Source organism: Microcaecilia unicolor, chromosome 10, assembly GCF_901765095.1.
Source record: "Microcaecilia unicolor chromosome 10, aMicUni1.1, whole genome shotgun sequence".
Taxonomy (NCBI): domain Eukaryota; kingdom Metazoa; phylum Chordata; class Amphibia; order Gymnophiona; family Siphonopidae; genus Microcaecilia; species Microcaecilia unicolor.
In genome coordinates, this window is record NC_044040.1 from 24,268,954 (window position 1) to 24,289,617 (window position 20,664).

A 20,664-nucleotide genomic window follows, 5' to 3' on the forward strand; every position below is an offset into this window, starting at 1 on the left:
AAGAGCGGAACACCCGACCGCGGCGAAACACGAATTGAAGACTGGGGAAAACCACATCACTGACCCACGAGGTACCTAACCCGCTCGGAGACGAGGGCAGTGGAGAACCACACCACCGACCCAAATTGGCCGATGACGGGGATCTAAATAATCTGTACCCGACCCGCCTGTACCGGAGACCGAGAGATAGACTGAACTGCACCAACTCCCCAACCTTCGGCTGAGACTCAACCATTCTACAGAAAGCCGAGGAGCGAAACGTCCAGACTGAGTTGAGCCCAAACTCCTGGCTATCCCAGCCACGCGGCCGCTAACCAACCGAGTTGACCCGCACGGACCTACGCTAAGTACGACATCTGCGCAGGGAAGGCCCACAACCACCCTTAAGGAGAAAGAACTTCCCGAGGATACTCGATTCACCCATCCTCTCCCCGCATGGTAGCAGAACCACCGGAGACCCAACTCGCCTGTCTCCCAACGCCCTGGTACCACTTCCGAATCCTAGAAAACAAAGGGGCAGACGATCTGCAAACTCCAAGATGGAAAATATAAAGCAGATCGTTGAGAGATAAAAATGATTATTAATAAACTAAAATATGCATACAATAGCCCGACACAGGCCGTGTTTCGCCCTGCTGGGCTGCTTCAGGGGCTACTCAATGATTCTCCACTATCAAAGGAGGAGTAAGATGATAAAAGCAACAGTAATATAATATACAGTTGATGTCTTGAAAAAAATGACTCTCCCAGAGATATTGAAACAAATGATCAACATGCGATCAATCAAACAGCCACTTATCTCCCAGAGCGCTCTGGGAGATAAGTGGCTGTTTGATTGATCGCATGTTATTGATCATTTGTTTCAATATCTCTGGGAGAGTCGTTTTTTTCAAGACATCAACTGTATATTATATTACAGTTGCTTTTATCATCTTACTCCTCCTTTGATAGTGGAGAATCATTGAGTAGCCCCTGAAGCAGCCCAGCAGGGCGAAACACGGCCTGTGTCGGGCTATTGTATGCATATTTTAGTTTATTAATAAAAATCATTTTTATCTCTCAACGATCTGCTTTATATTTTCCACTTCCGAATCCTGCCAGATACAGGAGCCGAAAAACAAAAAAACAAAAACAAAAAGAAAACTACAGCCCGTAAGCAAAACTAAAGATACGATATTCTGAATGCTCTATTTTGAACTTCTGCTATATAGCAGGATAATGACTTATGGTAACGATGCTTTAGTCAGTATTTTGCGTAATTCAGTAGGATATTATCTCCAATGCAATGTATCATTGAAATATTTGATGTCCTAATCATATAATGCCTGTAAATCTGTAGTTAAGTAGGATGAAATTCTAAAGTCATTGCATTTTTGACTCTTTAATGCTTATAAATGCTTTCTATTTATCCTATAACACCACACCACTACTACACACAGCCAAACATCAACTCACTCACACTCCTGCTACACTAAAAAAACCAACACCATCATGAACACTAGTAAACTACTAATAAGCATTTATTGTCTTTCCCTAATCCACTGCTCACTCACATCCCCTCTCATGGACAATAATATTCCCACTATACATAGACCGCACATACAACCCAAATACAGTACACCCACCCAAAAAAAATAAAAAAATGGCACGGAAAACCTACCACCTACAGACACTACCAACAGAAAGGAAAGAAGGGACACAACAAACTCAATTACCAAGAAGACAGACCACTGATAAAAATCATCACAACCTCAAATCCAACTCAACCTCAACAACTAATACAAATGGGTTATATAAATGCCAGATCCGTAGTTAACAAAACTACGACAATAACTGAATGGATCACAAATGACAATCTCGATTTCCTACTTATTAGCGAAACCTGGATCCATGACTCCAAAGGTCCCATAATCTTAGAGCTTTGCCCCCCAGGGTACAAAATCACCCACTGGACAAGGAATGGAAAAAGAGGAGGAGGCATAGCTATTATCTATAATTTCCAATTCACAGTGACAACAATAGCCGAGTCCATTCTACCACAACTTGAAATAGCCTCAGTCAGAATCAACCACCCAACCCTACACGGCCACCTAAACCTCATCCTGTTTTACAGACCACCAGGCAATTGGCAAGATTCCCAAATGCATTTTATGGACTTTATATCGAACATTTGTGTTTCCACCCAAAACCTTCTCATAGTAGGCAACATTAATCTTCACCTTTAGAATACTGACCTAAGCAACGTATGCGAATGCAAGGACTTCCTCCAATTATGGGAGTTCCACTGGCCGAACATGCAACCCACCCACAATAAAGGACACACACTAGACATCATTACTCACAAATTCTCTCCAGAACCAAATCTCACACTAGTAGATACAAAATGGACTGCTACACCATGGTCCGACCACTACAGAGCAAACATCTCCCTTTATTGGCGATCAAAAAACACACTACAAAAACAAATACAACAAACCTATACTACGAGAGGCAAAATAGACCCGCTAACTTTCTGGCAACAATTCTATAACGATGAATGGACAACACCCACAGACTCGCCCCAATTTCTTCGGGAATGGGACAACAGATGCAGAATCGTACCGCTTCAAATAAGAACCTCACGTAGAAATAACTCAATATCATGGTTCAATGAAGAACTGAAAGAGCTAAAAACACAAGTCAGAAGATTAGAACGAGCATGGAACAAGAAAAAAGACAAATCCACACTTAAAGACTGGAAGCAACTACAAAGAAAATACAAATACATCATCATTCAAACTAAAAGAACATATTATAAAACCAAAATCGGACCACAGTACAAAGATACACATAAACTCTTCCTACTTATAAACAAACTAATAAATACTACACTGGTTACCTCTAACAACACAGACTCCCCATCTGCCACCAACCTTGCGAACTACTTTAAAGAAAAAATCACAAAGCTGAGACTTATGATACCTACCAACAAAACTGATTATGCAAGCCTTCTTGAATGTTTAGACCCCACACCCGGGGAATACCCAGCAGACCGAACCTGGACCAACTTTGAAACACTCTCAGTCGACATCATCTCGCAATCACTCGGAAGATATGCCAAGTCGCAATGCAAATTAGACACCTGCCCTACTAGCCTTATTAGATCCTCCCCTCAACAACTCAAAACAGACATCATGGAACATCTAAACTATATGCTACAAAATGGCCTCTTCCCCACGGACAAAGGAAACATTCTACTCACTCCTCTACCTAAAGATGCCAAGAAAAGCACAATGGACCTAACCAACTATCGCCCAGTAGCATCCATCCCGCTCATAACCAAACTCATGGAGGGCATAGTGACTAAACAATTCACCGACTACCTAAACAAATACTCAATTCTGCACGAATCTCAATCAGGATTTCGGGCGAATCACAGCACTGAAACTGTACTTGTGTCTCTAATGAACTCATTTAAACAAGAAATCGCAACCAGCAATAACATACTCCTCCTATAATTCGACATGTCCAGTGCTTTTGACATATTTAATCATGGAATATTACTACACATACTAGAATACTTCGGAATGGGAGGTAAAGTCCTCAACTGGTTCAGAGGATTCCTGACCACAAGATCCTACCAAGTAACAATGAATGAGGAAATATCAGCCCCATGGATACCTGAATGTGGAGTTCCCCAAGGATCCCCCCTCTCACCAACCCTCTTCAACCTAATGATGATACCCTTAGCCAAACTACTAGCCAACCAAAACCTCAACCCCTACATATATGCAGATGATGTCACGATTTACATCCCGTTTAAACACAATCTAAAGAAAATCACCAATAAGATCAACCTAAGCCTCCAAATCATGCACTCCTGGGCAGATGCATTCCAGCTAAAACTTAATGAAGAAAAAAACGCAATGTCTGGTACTCACCTCACAATATAACACAAGCAACTTCTCCACCATAACCACACCAAACTTTTCACTTCCTGTCTCAAATAATCTGAAAATTCTAGGAGTCACCATCTCACACCCGAAACCCACGCGAAGAACACAACGAAAAAGATGTTCCACTCCATGTGGAAACTCAAAAGAGTAAAACCTTACTTCCCGAGATCTATCTTCTGTAACCTGGTACAGTCAATGGTGCTAAGTCACCTGATTTACTGTAACGCACTGTACGCTGGCTGCAAAGAACAGACTACCAAGTAACTCCAGCCAGCCCAAAATACCGCCGCCAGAGTCATATTTGGTAAAACAAAATATGAAAGTGCAAAACCCCTAAGAGAGAAACTCCACTGGCTCCCACTGAAGGAACGTATCACGTTCAAGATTTGTACAATAGTACACAAAATCATCCACGGAGACGCCCCGACCTACATGCTAGACCTCATAGACTTACCCCCCAGAAATGCCAAAAGATCATCTCGCAAATTTCTTAACCTATACTTCCCCAGCTGTAAAGAACTAAAATACAAATTAACACATGCGACTACCTTCTCTTACATGAGCACGCAAATGTGGAATGCACTACCAACGGACAATCAACGAAGTATGGAACTTCCGTAAATCTCTGAAGATGTATCTCTTCAACAAGGCCTACAATGAGAACCCTTAGTTTAACTCACCACTTCGCCAAACTGCCCAGCTCTGAAAACCATCTTTCTATAACTATCTGCTTAGATCTCTCCTCCTATCTATAATCTTTTTACATTACCAATTGTATTTGACATCCTGGAATGGTGACGCCATAACAGGTCTCTGTAAGCCACATTGAGCCTGCAAATAGGTGGGATAATGTGGGATACAAATGCAATAAATAATAATAATAATCCTTTGCGGGTAGAAATTCCATGTGTGAAGGGAAAGAGTATACTGGTAAGGCTGTACTATCATCCACCAGGACAGAACAGACAGACAGATGAACAAATGTTTACAGAAATTAGGAAAGCTGGCAAATTGGGTAACATTATATAAAGGGTGATTTAAATTACCCCAATAATGACTGGATAAATGCTACATCAGGGAGTGCTATGGAGGTAAAACTCTTAGATGTAATAAATGACAGCTTCAGCAACTGGTCCAAGAACCGACAAAAGGGGGGGGGGGGGCTATTTTAGATCTAGTCCTTAGTGGAATGCAGGGCATGGTACAAGAGGTAATGGTGTTGAATCCGTTGGGAAACAGTGATCAGAACAAGATCAAATTTGAGCTGATATATGGAGTGAAGTAACTAAGGAAATCTACTGTAGTAGCATTTAATTTTCAAAAGGGTGACTATGACAAAATGAGGAAAATGGTTAAAAAGAAGCTGAAAGGGTCAGCCACAAAGGTTAGGACTTTAAATCCTCAGCATGGAAAGGAGATGGCTGAGGGGGGATATGATTGAGGTCTATAAAATCCTGAGTGAAGTAGAATGGGTAGAAGTGAATCGATTTTTCACGTTTCAAAAAGTACAAAGAGGGGACCACTCAATGAAATTACATGGAAATACTTTTAAAACAAATAAGAGGAAATATTTTGTTTTCAATCAAAGAATAGTTAAGCTCTGGACCTTGCTACCAGAGGGTGTGGTAACAGCAGTTAGCGTACCTGTGTTTAAAAAAGGTTTGGCCAATTTCCTTGAGGAAAAGTCTATAGTCTGTTATTGAGATGGATAAGGGGGAAGCACTGCTTGCCCCAGGATTGGCAGCATAGAGTGTTGCTACTAACTGGGTTTCTGCTAGGTACTTGTGACCTGGATTGGCCTCTGTTGAAAGCGAGGTACTGGGCTAGATGGACCATTGGTATGATCCAGTATGGCTATTCTTATGTTCTTATGCAGGGCTTTTTTTTGAGGGGGTACTGAGTACTGGCACCTTTTCCATTGTCTGCTAAAATTGACCTATGGACCCCAAGCTTTAATGAAAGAGCTCAGGCTCTATACACCAATTCTGCCTTGTCATAGATTCTGTGACTGGTTGCAGGGGGCATGGCTATTGTGGGGTGGGTCCCCCAGTGATCACTCTACCCTTGAATGGTGGCCTAGCATTTGAGTACCGGCACCTTTTTTGCTAGAAAAAAAAAACGCCCTGTTCTTATGTAACCTGCATTCGTTCACTTGTACAGATCAGATTGTTACACCTGAGGCAGGCATTTTTGCCAAAACACAGATCTGTGTCAGGTACCTGGATAAAATTGCAATATCCTCTGGTGGACATTTATACAGTCATTGCTGATTGTACATGAACAATTCATGTTGAACCTTTGGATTTTTTATTATGATGGTTTTTTTATGATTGTATTTATTAAAGATTTTTTATTCTTTATTTCTGGTTTGGATTTCCATGGTCCACCTCTATTTTGTGTTTTGGTGTAGTGCTTTCTATGCCAGGCTCCATTGGTGATGTCAACCATAGGATTTAGCAGACCTGCTTGCCCTTGGGGGGGGGAGAGAGTTGGGTGGTTGGGAGGTGGGGTTGGTGGTTGGGAGGCGGGGATAGTGCTGGGCAGACTTATACGGTCTGTGCCCTGAAGAGCACAGGTACAAATCAAAGTAGGGTATACACAAAAAGTAGCACATATGAGTTATCTTGTTGGGCAGACTGGATGGACCGTGCAGGTCTTTTTCTGCCGTCATCTAGTATGTTACTATGTTACTTATCTGAGTGCCACATTCAAATGTTCCCAACTTGGCTCCAAGTTTCAACAAACAGACTGCTTCAGGGAGAGGGACCTCAATGCAACATTATCAGCAAAAGATTGCAGCTTCCAAGGTCCAAACCTGCCAAAAGTGGAAGCATCATTTAATATGCAAGGGCACTGACATGACATCATCAGCTTGTCATTTGAATAACTTTACTGAAAACTGAGATCTGGAGAAGCCCACAGCCAGTTTTATGCAGCTCACAGTACAGAAAACCCCCCAGAGTGCACATAACAGACAATTGTTCTCCACCTAGAATGATGGAGATAGTGTGGAACACAAATATGAAATAAATAAATAAATAAATAAATAAATAAATAAATCTACACAGACTTCAAATTTAAAAATTAAACCCTCAGAAAGAGTTTCTTATTTACAAAAATTTTCAATTTGGCTAAACAATCTCATGTTTTATTTGCAGAATGACCATAATAAAGCATCATTTTTGGATTAAGCAAAATCATCAGGTAGTGAGATTATACCACTAATCAGTGGAAAGGAAAGCAAAGTTACTCACCTGTAGCAGGTGAGGATAGCAGACCAAGTATTCTCACAGCTGGGTGATGTCCTCTGATGGAGTCCAGTGCGGATGCTGACTAGTGAGATAAAGAAGTTTCTAGCAGCGTCCCACCGCGCTTATGCTGGTGCCTTCCCGCCTGACACGTGAGTGCAGGTCTCTCAGTCATTGTAAAAAGCTAAAGAATACAACCCCAAAGGGAGATAGGAGCGTATGTGAGAATACTTGGCCTGCTGTCCTTGGAGAACACCTGCTACAGGCTCTCATTACCTCTCATTACCTCTCGCCTTGACTACTGCAACCTACTCCTCACTGGCCTCCCACTTAACCACCTATCCCCCCTTCAATCCGTTCAGAACTCTGCTGCACGTCTTATATTCCACCAGAACCGATATACTCATATCACCCCTCTCCTTAGGTCACTTCACTGGCTTCCGATCAGATACCACATTCAGTTCAAGCTTCTCCTTCTTACCTACAAATGCACTCAGTATGCAGCCCCTCATTACCTCTCTACCCTCATCTCCCCTTACGTTCCCGCCCGAAACCTCTCAGTACCCTTCTCCACCACCACCAACTCCAGGCTCCGCCCATTCTGCCTCGCTTCACCCTATGCTTGGAATAAACTTCCTGAGCCCTTATGCCAAGCCCCCTCCCTACCCATCTTCAAATCCTTACTCAAAGCCCACCTCTTCAATGTTGCTTTCGGCACCTAACCTCTATACCTTTCAGGAAATCTAGACTGCCCCAATTTGATGACCCCTACTTGACTAACTGTACATTTGTCCTTTAGATTGTAAGCTCTCTGATCAGGGACTGTCCTTCTATGTTGAATTGTACTGCGCTGCGTAACCCTAGTAGCGCTTTAGAAATGTTAAATAGTAGTAGTAGTAGTAGTAGTAGTAAATCTGCTTTCTCGGAGGACAAGAAGGCCATCACGTTCTCACAGCTGGGAATTCCTAGCTAGTAGGCTCACCAAAAACAACAATGTTAGGACAATAGGGACTTAAAACGTTGAGGCCTGTTATTCAATCAGCCTGAAACAATTTGGTTACTAGATGTGGATGTGCAGCGTGAAACTCAAACCAGAACATTTTTACTGTTAGGGGATTCTATTATCAGAGGCATTAACTTTGGAACAGGGGCATAGCCAGACCTCAGCGGGAGGGGGGTCCGGAGCCCGAGGTGGGGGGGGGGCAGTTTAGCTCGCCGCTGACCCCCCTGCCACTTTTGATCCCTCCCCTGCTGCCAACCCTCCCCCGACACTTTTGACCTCAATCATATCTCCCCTCATCTGTCTCTTTTCCAAGCTGAAGAGCCCTAACCTCTTTAGCCTTTCCTCATATGAAAGGAATTCCATCCCCATTTTAGTTGCTCTTCTTTGAACCTTTTCTAATTCCACTACATCTTTTTTGCAATACGGTGACCAGAACTAAACGCAATACTCAAGGTGCGGACACACCAAGGAGCGATACAAAGGCATTATAGTATTTTCGGTCTTATTCACCATCCTTTTCTTAATAATTCTTAGCATCCTGTTTGCTTTTTTGGCCACCGCCGCACACTGAGCAGAAGATTTCAGCGTATTATCTACAACAACACCCAGATCTTTTTCTTAAGCACTGACCCCCAAGGTGGACCCTAGAGCATCAGGTAACTCTGATTCAGATTATTTCCAATGTGCATCATCTTGCATTTGTTCACATTAAATTTCATCTGCCATGTGTACGCCCATTCTTCTAATTTCCTAAGGTCTTCCTGCAATATTTCACAGACCACATGTGTTTTAACAACCTTGAATAGTTTTGTATCATCTGCAAATTTGATCACCTCACTCGTTCTGATTTCCATATAATTTATAAATATGTTAAATAGTACCGGTCCCAGTACAGATCCCTGCTGCACTTCACTGTTCACTCTCCTCTATTGAGGCTTCCAGAAAAGACTCCACTAAGAGGTGTTACTCATTTAAGTGGAGAAGGGCTCACCATTCTAGGTAGGATGCATCTATAGTTAGCACCTTCTGAGGAGGTAGAATTTGGAATGGTAATCCCATAGTCAAATTTGTTCGAATTGTCCACCAAAGAAGGGCATTTGTTAACTCTGGAGGAATCTGGATGACATCCGCTAGGTTTCCAGCTGCCTGAGACCAATGGGAAGCTAGGGTTCACTGTGCTTCTCTCAAATGGAGATGTGCCATGGGTGTGACATGCATTGTTGAGGCCATGTGACCCATCAATCTCAACATTAGCTAAGCTGTGACCTGCGTGCTGTCCGGACTTGTGAGGCAAGTGCTGATAAGGTCTCTGCTCTCACTTGTGGAAGAAAAGCCCGAGCCTGCAATGTATTTTGCAGGGCTCCTATGTATTCCAATCGCTGTACTAGAAGAAGGTGGGACATGGGCAGGGCTTTTTTTGAGGGGGTACTGAGTACCGGCACCTTTTCTATTATCTGCTAAAATTGACCCATGGTCCCCAAGTTTTAATGAACATCAATTCTGCCTTGTCATAGATTTTGTGACTGATTGCAAGGGGCCTGGCTATTGTAGGGTGGGTCCCTCAGTGATCACCCCACCCCTGAAGGATGGCCTGGCATTTGAGTACTGGCACCTTTTTTGCTAGAAAAAATGCACTGGACATGGGGTAGTTTATGACAAACCCTAGCAACTCCAACACCCGGTTAGGCAAATTGACTCTGATGCTCCCTCCTGAGATGTGCTCTTGACCAGCTAATCATCCAGATAGGGAAACACGCACACTCCCAGCCTGTGTAGATACACTGCAACTACTGCTAAACATTTGGTGAATACCCTGGGAGCTGGCATGAGTCCAAATGGCAGTACGGAATGCTGGTAATGGTGCTTCCCTATTCAAAATGTGAGATACTTCCTCTGATCGGGAAGTATCAAAATGGGGTTACAGGCATCTTTTAAGTCCAAATAGCATAGCCAATAGTTTTCCTGAATCATGGGGTGCCCAGGGAAATCATCCTGATCTTTTCTTTGACCAGTAATTTGTTCAGGGCTCTTAGGTCTAGGATGAGATAAAATCCCCCCCATTTTCTTGGGCACAAGGAAGTACCTGGAATAGAATCCCTTCATTTCGTTCCTTGGTGGCACTGGTTCAACCACATTGGCCTGGAGAAGGGAGGAGGTGTCCTCTACAAGTACCTACTTGTGCTGAGAGCTGAATGACGATGCTCTCCGTGAGCAATTTGCTCGTCTTTGATGGTAATGCAGAGCCTAACCAAGACAGACTATATGAAGAACCCACCGGTCAGAGGTTACAATAGGCCACCTGTGATGGAAAAAATTCAGCCTCATCCCTACTGGTAGGTCATCTGGCATGGTTACTTTCAGTGTGGCTATATTCTCTTGGAGCCAGTCAAAAGCTTGTCCCTTGCTTCAACTGGGGCGCTGGCTGGGGCTTCTGAGGATGGGGTTGGTGAGACCAAGAACTCTGGGTCTGGGTCTGCTGGGTAGAGTGGGAAGGCAGCAGGAACCTAAACTTTTGTCATCTAGGCCCACTCAAAAATCTCTGTGAGGAAGAGGATGCAGCTGGAGAGTGCAGGGACAGAGTTTGGATGGTGTCCATATGCTTCTTTATGAGGTCGGCGACCTCCTCTACCTTATCTCCAAACAAGTTGTCACCCTGGCAAGGAACTTCCGCCAACTTCTTCTGAACCTCTGGTTCTAGGTCAGAGACATGCAGCCATCAGAGTCTGTGAATTCCCACACTCATAGCGAAGAGTCTGGATGCTTTATCAAAAGAGTCCTATGCGCCCCTGGCCAAATATCTTCTATACTCCAGCTGCTTGCTGGCCAACTGGTGAAGCTCTGCAGCCTGCTCCTATGGGAGAGTATCTGTAACTTAGTGTACTGAGGACCAAAGACTGCAAGTAAAGGCTCATGTAGAGCTGGTAGGACTGGATGCTGGCAACGAGCATCAAGGCCTGAAACATCTTCCTCCCATACGAGTCTAGTGTCCTGGCCTCTCTACCTAGGGGTGCCGAGGCATGAGTCCTGGAGTTCATAGCTTGTTTGAAAGCAGATTTGACTACCAGAGAATGGTGTGGCAGTTAAGCCCTCTGCAATCTGGAAGCATTTTGGATACAGTACTGTGTATCCACCTTCTTAGGTGTAACCTGCAATGAGAGGGGAGATTCCCAGTTCTTAAAGCATCTTTAAGGATATGGTGCAATGTACAGTGACCCCTTCCTTAGGCGGAGACTCGTAGTCCAGGACAGTCAACATCTCTGCTCTAGGCTCTTCCTCCACTTCTATCTTAAATGGGATGGCAGAAGCCATCTCCCTGATAAAACTGGTGAAAGAAAGACCCTCTGGTGGAGATTTTTGTGGTGAGGGATCAGAAAGTATCCTGTAAGACTCTTCCTCCGAGAAGTTTTGTGGGTCCTCCTCTGAATCCAATGAGCAGGTTCATTCAGATTCTTCACCGTACTCAGGTTGTACTGAATGAGTCTGTGCCTGCCTTGATTCAGTGGATCTATGTCCATGCCCTGAAGAGCATCGGGGTACAGCCATACTCTCTGACTCCGGGGAAGCTTCCTCCCCCGACTATGACAGCAGTACTGTATGTGTCGGGGTCAACACCCTTTGAGGTGCCTGCATTGAGAATCTCTGCACCAGCATGGAAGGAGTCTCAAGAAGAACCCGGGTTGGATCCACAGTTGGCGCAAGCGCCCTCAATGCCTGAGCGTTTTGCAACTGGAAGAGAGGAAGTCTGAGAAGGTGTCGGTGTCTGAGCAGTAGCGGGGGCCTGACTGCTGGGAGACTTGTGCACCGGCACCTCTTCCAAGGTGGGGGAGTGCTCCTCTCAGTGCCGGTGCTTCTTGGGTACTGGCAATGCGTTGAGGAGGACTGATGCTTATGCTTCTTGGGCTTCCTCCAATGCACAGAATCTTGGTCCTTCAGTGTCAAAGAGGACAACATCAAACCCATTCGCATCCTCAGTGTCAGGTCCGATGCTAATCGGTCCAGGGGCCTACTCATAGTGCCCGATATCGAGGAAGGTGGAGACCTCCTCGATGTCACTGCACTCCCAGTGGATGTTGAAGTCTTGGCACTTGTGGAGAACACAAAGATGCGCCCTCTCTGCTCTGCACAAAAACGAAGACTGAGGGACCCGTGCTTGTGCATTGGGTGGGAAGGCACCAGCGCATGTGCAGTGTGACACTGCTAGAAACTTCTTTATCTGGTAGTCAGCATCTGCACTGGGCTCTATCGGATGATGTCAGCTGTCAGGCTATGATAGCCTGCTTGTCCTCGGAGAATAATCTTTTGCAATTTGAGTGTTGCCATCCCCACAGTGTTTGAGTGGTTTTACCAACTGGTCAGTTTCTTCATTTACAACACGTGTGCCATTTTTTAGAAGAGTTTACCTCTCAAAGCAAAATTTTGGCTAGTACATTTTTATCCAGGGGATATCCTCACTAATCCATACAGTCTGCAAATTGACAGGTATTAATCAGGATGACTGGATAATCTTGTGTGTATACTTAGGTATACCAATTTATCATCCCAAACAATGAATGTAAGGAGACCTTGGCATATATTGGCACTTCATCAGATTTTTCATTCTGGACCACGTATAGCGTATATAAGAGAACCTAATATATAGGATAGGGTGGTCCACCCTTATCTACTAGATATGATCAACAAGAGGAATCAGGATAATGCTCAAGTGCTAACTGTGATTTCTGTGCCCAGACCATCCCTTGTAACCAGTGGACTAATCCGATCACTGGTGAAAATGACATGTTATGCTCAAGCACTAAATATTTGTCTTCTTTTGTTGTTTATATCATTATTTGTCTTTGCAAGAAGATATATGTGGCAAGGACTTCTCACACTATTAAGACTAGTCTGGTAGGAGCTGGATGCATACCTGGAGCTCTACAACACACTTTCCACATTGTTTGGCAGAGGAACATAAGTTTTGTGATTACTTGTAGAGCACACTGATGATTCCTTGTGGGCTGAATGAGGATATTGATTGCTATTTGGACTCAGTCTGGATGGATCCATTTTTCCTTGCTGGTTGGTGGATTTAGGGTGGAATGAAGCTTTGCCCATAGAAACTTCTTTAATATTTCTTATACCCTTTTGAAGTATTTTTTAAAAAGTTTATATAGATCATTATCTTCTATTTGCGTTCTTGGAGGTAATTCTATAAAGTGGGCGCTAACATTTATGCGCCAAGTACATGCATAAATGATTAGAAAACTGGCATATATACATGTATGTGCACAAATACACACGTAAACGCCAAAATTCTGGCTACGCACTGTTCTTATCAAATGCCACCTAAGTGCAATAGCGTGTAGTTGGAAGATGGAAAGACATATGGACAGCTTTTGTGTGGGAGGAGCATTTTCGATATGACATCTACGTTGGGAGTTGGACGTTTTGCACTAAACGTCCCAAATCCAAATTGGAAATATGGCCAATTTCAAAACAGAAAAACTATCTTTTTTTTTTTTTTTAACTGGCCACATGCAAGATGTTTTCGTGCTCTGTGCATTTATCTTTTTGGGCCATTTTTGGAAAAAAAATCCAAGTGAAAAACATAGAAAATCAAGCCATTGGGATGTAGGAGGAGCCAGTACTCAGTAGACCAGCTACACAAACAACCGAGGAGAGCAATGGGACACCCTGGGGACACTGCAGTGGACTTCATATAAAAGCTCCTAGGCACACATCTCATCATTACTCCCTTATACTGTATGCTGAGCCCTCCATAACCCACTATATACTACTACAATAGCCCTTATGGGTGAAGGGGTCACTGATACGTGGGCACAGTAGGTTTTGGGAGACTTTGGGAGGGCTCACACTTTCCACCACAAGTGTAACAGGTTGAGTGGGATATGGGCCTGGGTCCCCTCATCTCTGACCACTACACTACTCCAAGGATCTGCTTGTTGTTCTAATAGACCTGGCTATAACATCTGAAGCTGTCATAGAGTCTGGTAAGTAATATTTGTACTCGCATCTTTAGGGGGTAGGGGGAGTCAGTGACCACTGGGGGAGTCATCCCTGATGCCCTACAGTGGTCATCTGGTCATTTAGGGCACCTTTTTGTTGCCTTATTTGTTCTAAAAATAGGTCTAGACCAAAATGTTGACGTTTCAGTTCCAGATGTTTCGCTTTGTTCCATTATGGCTGTAAAATGTCCAAGTGTTAGGAACGCCTTAAGGCCGCCCCCAAAACGGCCCCTTGTGATTTGGACGTGCTGAAAACGAATTGCATAGATAAGTGTCTGCAAAATAGATTTCAAAAATACCGATTTGGACATTTTGAGAAGAAATTTGTCCAAATGCTGCTCTATGACACTTTTTGGACATTTTTTGAAAATGAGCCCTATAGTTACATTTGTAAATTATAGAACACTATGATTCATGCAAGTGCTTCAGCAATTTAGATGTGAGCGCTTTCACCAGCTCTGTGGTTGGCATAAATTATAGGTGCATACAGTATGTCACTTTGCTATGCTAGTATTCCTTTATAGAATAGGAACCACACAGGCACCAACTAGGAACCTAAATAGAAATGCACTGTTACAGACTTTTCTGTACTATGAGCTGCATTACACTGGCTGTGGGCTTGTTCTCAATAAAATTATGTAAATAACAGGCTGATGATGGGCCCCAGTATATTTAAATAATGCTTCCACTCATATAGCAGGTTTGGGTGTGGGAAGCTGCAATCCTCTGCTGAAGTTGCTGTTTGAAGTTGCAGTCCTTTGCCGAAGATATTGTGTTGAGATGCCTCTCCCTGAAGCAGTCTGTGTGATGAAATTTGGAGCCACGTTGGGGGAATTCCAATGTGGCACTCAGATATTCTCACGCAGCTATCAGAACTGTATTTGGTCCTGTTACATAAGCATCCCTTGGACACTGGGAAATAGACTGAAACCTTTTTATCTGCATTATAAACATTAACAAAAAGAGTTAAATATTTGTGGTAGTATGGGACCAATCAGTGGTGTGCTGGAGCCGGCTTGCTCCGGCTCGCAAGATCCGGTTGTTAAATTTTGGCCGGACTTGCGAGCCGGTTGTTGGAAAGGGCGAGCTGGCTCTCCCTCCCTCCGCCCTCCGGATCCGGTCCCTCACCGATCCTACCTTGACTATCGAATTCTTCGGGGCAGGCAGGGTTGCCTGCCCGCTGCTGTCGCTGACTTTCCTCCGCCGCCTGTTTGCGCTTTAAAAATGACCGCCGAGACTTCCAGAGGCAGCCTCGCGAGACTTCTGTAAGTCTCAGCGGCCATTTTGAAGCGCGATCGGGCGGCGGAGGAAAGTCAGCGATGGCAGCGGGCAGGCAACACTGCCTGCCCCGAAGAATTTGATGGCCAAGGTAGGGTCAGTGAGGGACCTGATCGGGAGGGAGGGAGGAAGCAGGAGAATTTGTGGAACAAGTCGGGAGGGGGTGGCAGGGGAGAGAAGGGAGCTGCTGGCCATGGGTGGATGGAGGGCAGGGGAGAGAAGGGAACTGCTGGCCATGGGTGGATGGAGGGCAGGGGAGAGAAGGGTCGTTGGCCATGGGTGAATGGAGGGCAGGGGGAGAGGAGGGGAGAGAGAATAAATGCTGGACATAGATGGAGGGGAGGGAAGAGTGAGGAAGGAGATAAGATAAGGGAAAAGGAAGAGAGGAGAAAAACTGCACATGGATGAAGAAAATAGGCAGAAGCTGAGGACCAGAAATGAAGAAGAAAGGAGGAAAGTAAAAGAAATAAATGGAAAGGAAGCCCTGGAAACGGAGTTAGGAGGACAGATAGCAGCAGAATTGGATACTGGGCCAGCATGATCAGAAAAACAGTCACCAGACAACAAAGGTAGAAAAGATCATTTTATTTTCATTATAGTGTTTGGAATATGTCCACTTTGAGAATCAGGTGCTCAACATTAAAAGTTTATATTTATTTACTTATTTATGGGATTTTATCCCACATTAAACATGAATTAGATTGGAACCTGGGATCATTTAATTTTTTTTTTCCTGGAGAGAGTAATGCATTGGCCCCCCCCCCCCCCCCACCCACTGGCTATAGCCAGCTCTGCAATTTTGGGGGGGGGCGCAGAGGTGGACGGGGGGCGCAGTGGTGGACGGGAGGGGCGCCGTGGTGGACGGGGGGAGGGGGGGGCGCCGAGGTGGACCGGGGAGAGAGCCTGTTGTTAAAAAATTACCAGCACACCACTGGGACCAATGATTATATAACAGAGGTTTATTTGTAGCAGTGAGTGAGCAAGTTTATTGCTGTCATTTTGCCAGAGTTTCTGAAGTCCCTGAAATATTTGCTAGTTCAATTATCCCTGGGGGGCATAAAGGCAGCACAATAATTATTTTTGCTATATTATTATCATCTGTTCCACTCCCTTTTTGGTATTTTTAGTTTGTTTTATAAAGGCAACATATGTGCCTTTATAAAATTAGGGAGAGTAGGCACACACATTCATACCTGTTTTGAAACTGGCGGGCAGGTATGTGCTAGAAAGGATGGATACATATATGCATATTTTATAAAGTACAGGATTAAGTGCCTGCTCCACCTGTTCTCCACCCCTAGGAACCATCATACATGTGAAGGGCAATTATATAACTGGGTGCCCGCATGTACGTGCCACTTGCAGGTGTAAATGTACATAATAGCAGCACTTTCACGGGTAAGTGTAAACATGTGCATACGTGGCAGCAAAGTGACTAAGAGTTTTCTGTGAAGGTGCACTTAATTGGCACAGTGTGTAAATGCAAGGAGGCGTTCACATGGGTGGAGAATGGGCGATTCTGATCTTTATGGCATACAGTACATTATTTGCGCCCTTCTCCTAATATTTTCCATTAGTTCACAAATTGAGTGTAAAGTTGATGATTTTTGCAAAAACGTCAAAAATAGGGTATTTTTAGCCCACTTTTTACAAAAAAAGACCTTCTGGAAACTCTTTTTAATCATTTTCATTAGAAAGAGCATGTTTCAAACCCCTTAAAAAAAGTAGGGTTGGTTTTTCATCACTGGCATATAAGGCCCTAGAAATAGGGACATAGTTGAGGATGTTGCTATCGCAACGTCATATACTTCATCGTGCATTTTTCTATATTGTGTCGTTTTCTTTCCATTTCTGCTGAAGTTTAAAGTGTATAATTCATTTTTTGTATGCTATATGAATCTGTTAGTCTACTAGCGGTGCTTCTACACTAATGACATTGATTAAATATTCTGTAAGTACCTTATTGATGCCGTGCATTAACATGTTTCGGCTATAGGATTCTGTACTGTGCAGGTGTAGTTGTATGTTTCTGTCATAACATAAGAATCTTTATAACATCTTGTGTGCTTCCAGCGCCATCAGTTACGTTATCAGGCCGCCAGTATCAATTCCCAGAAGTGACACTAAAGAAAGTGGCTCGTAAATTCAATAATAAATAAGCAATTGTTGGAATTTGGCAGTTCATACAAACATTACGGACTTCGGCTTGGGAACCATTTAAGATACCCACTTTAGGCTTAGGAACCTAGGATAAGCTGCCCAATCGTTGGCTTGGGAACCAGACAGATACTCACACAAGGCTTTGGAACCTTGATGAAGAAACCAAACTAGAGGCTTGGGGTCCTCATCCAAGAAACCCACCTGTGGCTGGTATTGCACAGCTATTGGGCGTGACCCCTACGGCGATGGGGTTACTGGTTCAAGTTCCTGAACTGGTAGTGACAATGTCACCATGAACCAATGCAATTTAGGTACTAATAATGTCTGTATAAAACAAAAATAATAGAATGCATGAGATGTTGCGATAGCAGCGTGTGATAGCAATGTCCTCAACTTTGTCCCTATTTCTAGGGCCTTATATGGCAGCGATGAAAAACCATTCCTACTTTTTTAAGGGGTTTGAAACATGCTCTTTCTAATGAAAATGATTAAAAAGGGTTTCCAGAATGTCTTTTTTTGTAAAAGTGGGCTAAAAATACCCTATTTTGGGTGTTTTGCAAAAATCATCAACTTTACACTCAATTTGTGAACTAATGGAAAATATTAGGAGAATGAAATTTTATATTCAAAAACCTTGTGTTGATCAGTTGTTGTGTGCAAAGTTTCACGTTTATCACACCTTTAATTCCAGAGATATAAAAAGCCAAACTTTACAATTTTTCATGCCGCAAATTTTTCGGACCAAGTTTGCTCCAAGTTTTCTTCATGGAAATCGCTCATGAAGATTTTTTTTTATTATTTTGTTTAATAGAGCACAAGAAGTTGTACAAGATGGCCAAGTTTTGTTTCTCTCAACAAAATATTGCTGGAGATACAGTGTCTCAAAGTTGATGAAATCTTGGAGTCATACCATAGAAGGCTGCAGTACGGGGTCAAACAGATTACTATATCTCAGCTAGTATTGCATTGGCGAACGTAAAACTTTACCAATGTTCATTGGGGACATGTATGAATATTCACAGAAAATTTCATCTTAATCTGTGATGGTCGAGCAGGGCACTTCTCTGAAATCTGACCACTTGACATGGAATGACTATACCTCCTTGTAATACTAATGACTATATATAAGCGATTGCTATAAAGAAGGTCCCACTTGAGAGTCTCACCTTCTGTAGGTCCTGATGGAAGCCCCCAGTCTTGCTGCGTCCTATCAATGAATAGTTGGGAGCAGAGATTTTATTCACGACCCTTGGCCCCAACATGCTGGGAAGCATGTATGCTGCTGGTCCTGGAGATAGGAGAAGAGGAGGCATCAGATGGTATCGGAATCAGAAGAGAAATTGGGATTCCTGTGGAAAGAAGGACATTGGTTCTCTGGATGTCTCCAGGTAATGGTGAGGGGGGATAAGCATCAGAATCTAAAGGGTATGCAAGAGCAGGAAGGGCATGTATGGGGATACTGAATCTATATCAGGAAGGGTCATCATTGTGGATAGTACCCTGCTCTGATGATTGCATTATTTCTATATGGTTGCAGGATAAGGAGAGGAAAGGGGTCATCTTCATTACCTCCTTTAGTAGGAGATTAGGCAAGTTGGTGAATTAGATTCTGGTACGTTATTAGAGGTGTTGGATTTTTGGGATGAAGGTGAGGAAGGATCCTGAATCAACACTCTGGTGAACTCTTGGAATTCTACCTAGCCACAGGCTTTTCATAAAGTTCCCCCAGGAAAGAAGTTGCTGTTGTGAACTGGGGTTAAGTTGCAAGCAACTTGGAATACAGAAGAACTGCACTGTCCGTATTACTCTCTAGACCATCAGGGAGATTTCAGGTAGGCCTGGAAAAGGGGGGTCTATGGTGGTTATGGTGGGTTGGGTTGAAGGCTTCAAAAGGGCTTGAAGTTGTCTTGGAGAAGGGATAGGGAGAAGGAGATCAAGACCAGGGGTGATAGTGTTGAGGGCTTGAACAGGGTTTGAAGTTGTCTTTGTGGGAGAGAGGGAACTGGGGGGGGGGGTTGGGGGCTTGGGGTGGGGTTGAATATTTCTTTAGAGGAGGGAAGGGGATCAGAATGCTGCTGCTGGAAGTTAACTGGGCACCAGCCAATATTCAGACTGGTACCTGTTTAGCTCGGCGGCTAGAGATCAGGACCAGAGGTGGTAGTATTGAAGGCTTGGACAGGGTCTGAAGTTGTCTTTGGTAGGGAGAGGGGAGAGTGGGACTAGTGGGGGTTGGGGCCTTGGAGCAGGGTTGAATTTTTCTTTAGGGGAGGGAAGGGGATCAGGATGCTGCTGCTGGAAGTTAACCGGGTACCAGCCAATATTCAGACTGGTACCTGTTTAGCTCGGTGGCTAGAGATCATGACCAGAGGTGGTAGTATTGAAGGCTTGGACAGGGTCTGAAGTTGTCTTTGGTAGGGAGAGGGGAGAGTGGGACTAGTGGGGGTTGGGGGCTTGGAGCAGGGCTGAATTTTTCTTTAGGGCAGGGAAGGGGATCAGGATGCTGCTGCTGGAAGTTAACTGGGCACCAGCCAATATTCAGACTGGTACCTGTTTAGCTCGGCGGCTAGAGATCAGGACCAGAGGTGGTAGTGTTGAAGGCTTGGACAGGGTCTGAAGTTGTCTTTGGTAGGGAGAGGGGAGAGTGGGACTAGTGGGGGTTGGGGGCTTGGAGCAGGGCTGAATTTTTCTTTAGGCCAGGGAAGGGGATCAGGATGCTGCCGCTGGAAGTTAACCGGGTGCCAGCCAATATTCTGACTGGTATCTGTTTAGTTTGGCGGTTAAAGTCAGGCCAGCTTTTTTATTGTTCTAACTTTAGCCGCTTACTTAACCAGTTAGTGGTCTGAATATGGCCGCTAACTGGTTAAGTACTGGCTCCTCCCAGGCTCTAACCAAGCTCCTCCCACGCAGCACTAACTGGGCAGTGCAAGGGTGGTTTGTGGTGATATTTATGGCACTGTCCAGTTAAAAGCCATTAAATATCAGCACTCAAGTGGATACAAGTGATTTATCTGGACAGGAGCCTCTGGAGGGATTAG

General features: G+C 44.1%; 1 protein-coding gene across 1 annotated transcript in view; it reads right to left on the bottom strand.

Moving 5' to 3' along the window:
- The window catches only part of ODF3B (outer dense fiber of sperm tails 3B), a gene marked incomplete in the record, with an annotated part of 59,265 nt that overhangs the window by 14,945 nt on the left and 23,656 nt on the right, over positions 1-20,664 (bottom strand). Inside the window, 1 exon segment of the mRNA XM_030216493.1 lies at positions 18,796-18,917. Coding sequence (XP_030072353.1) covers positions 18,796-18,917 — 122 coding nt within the window.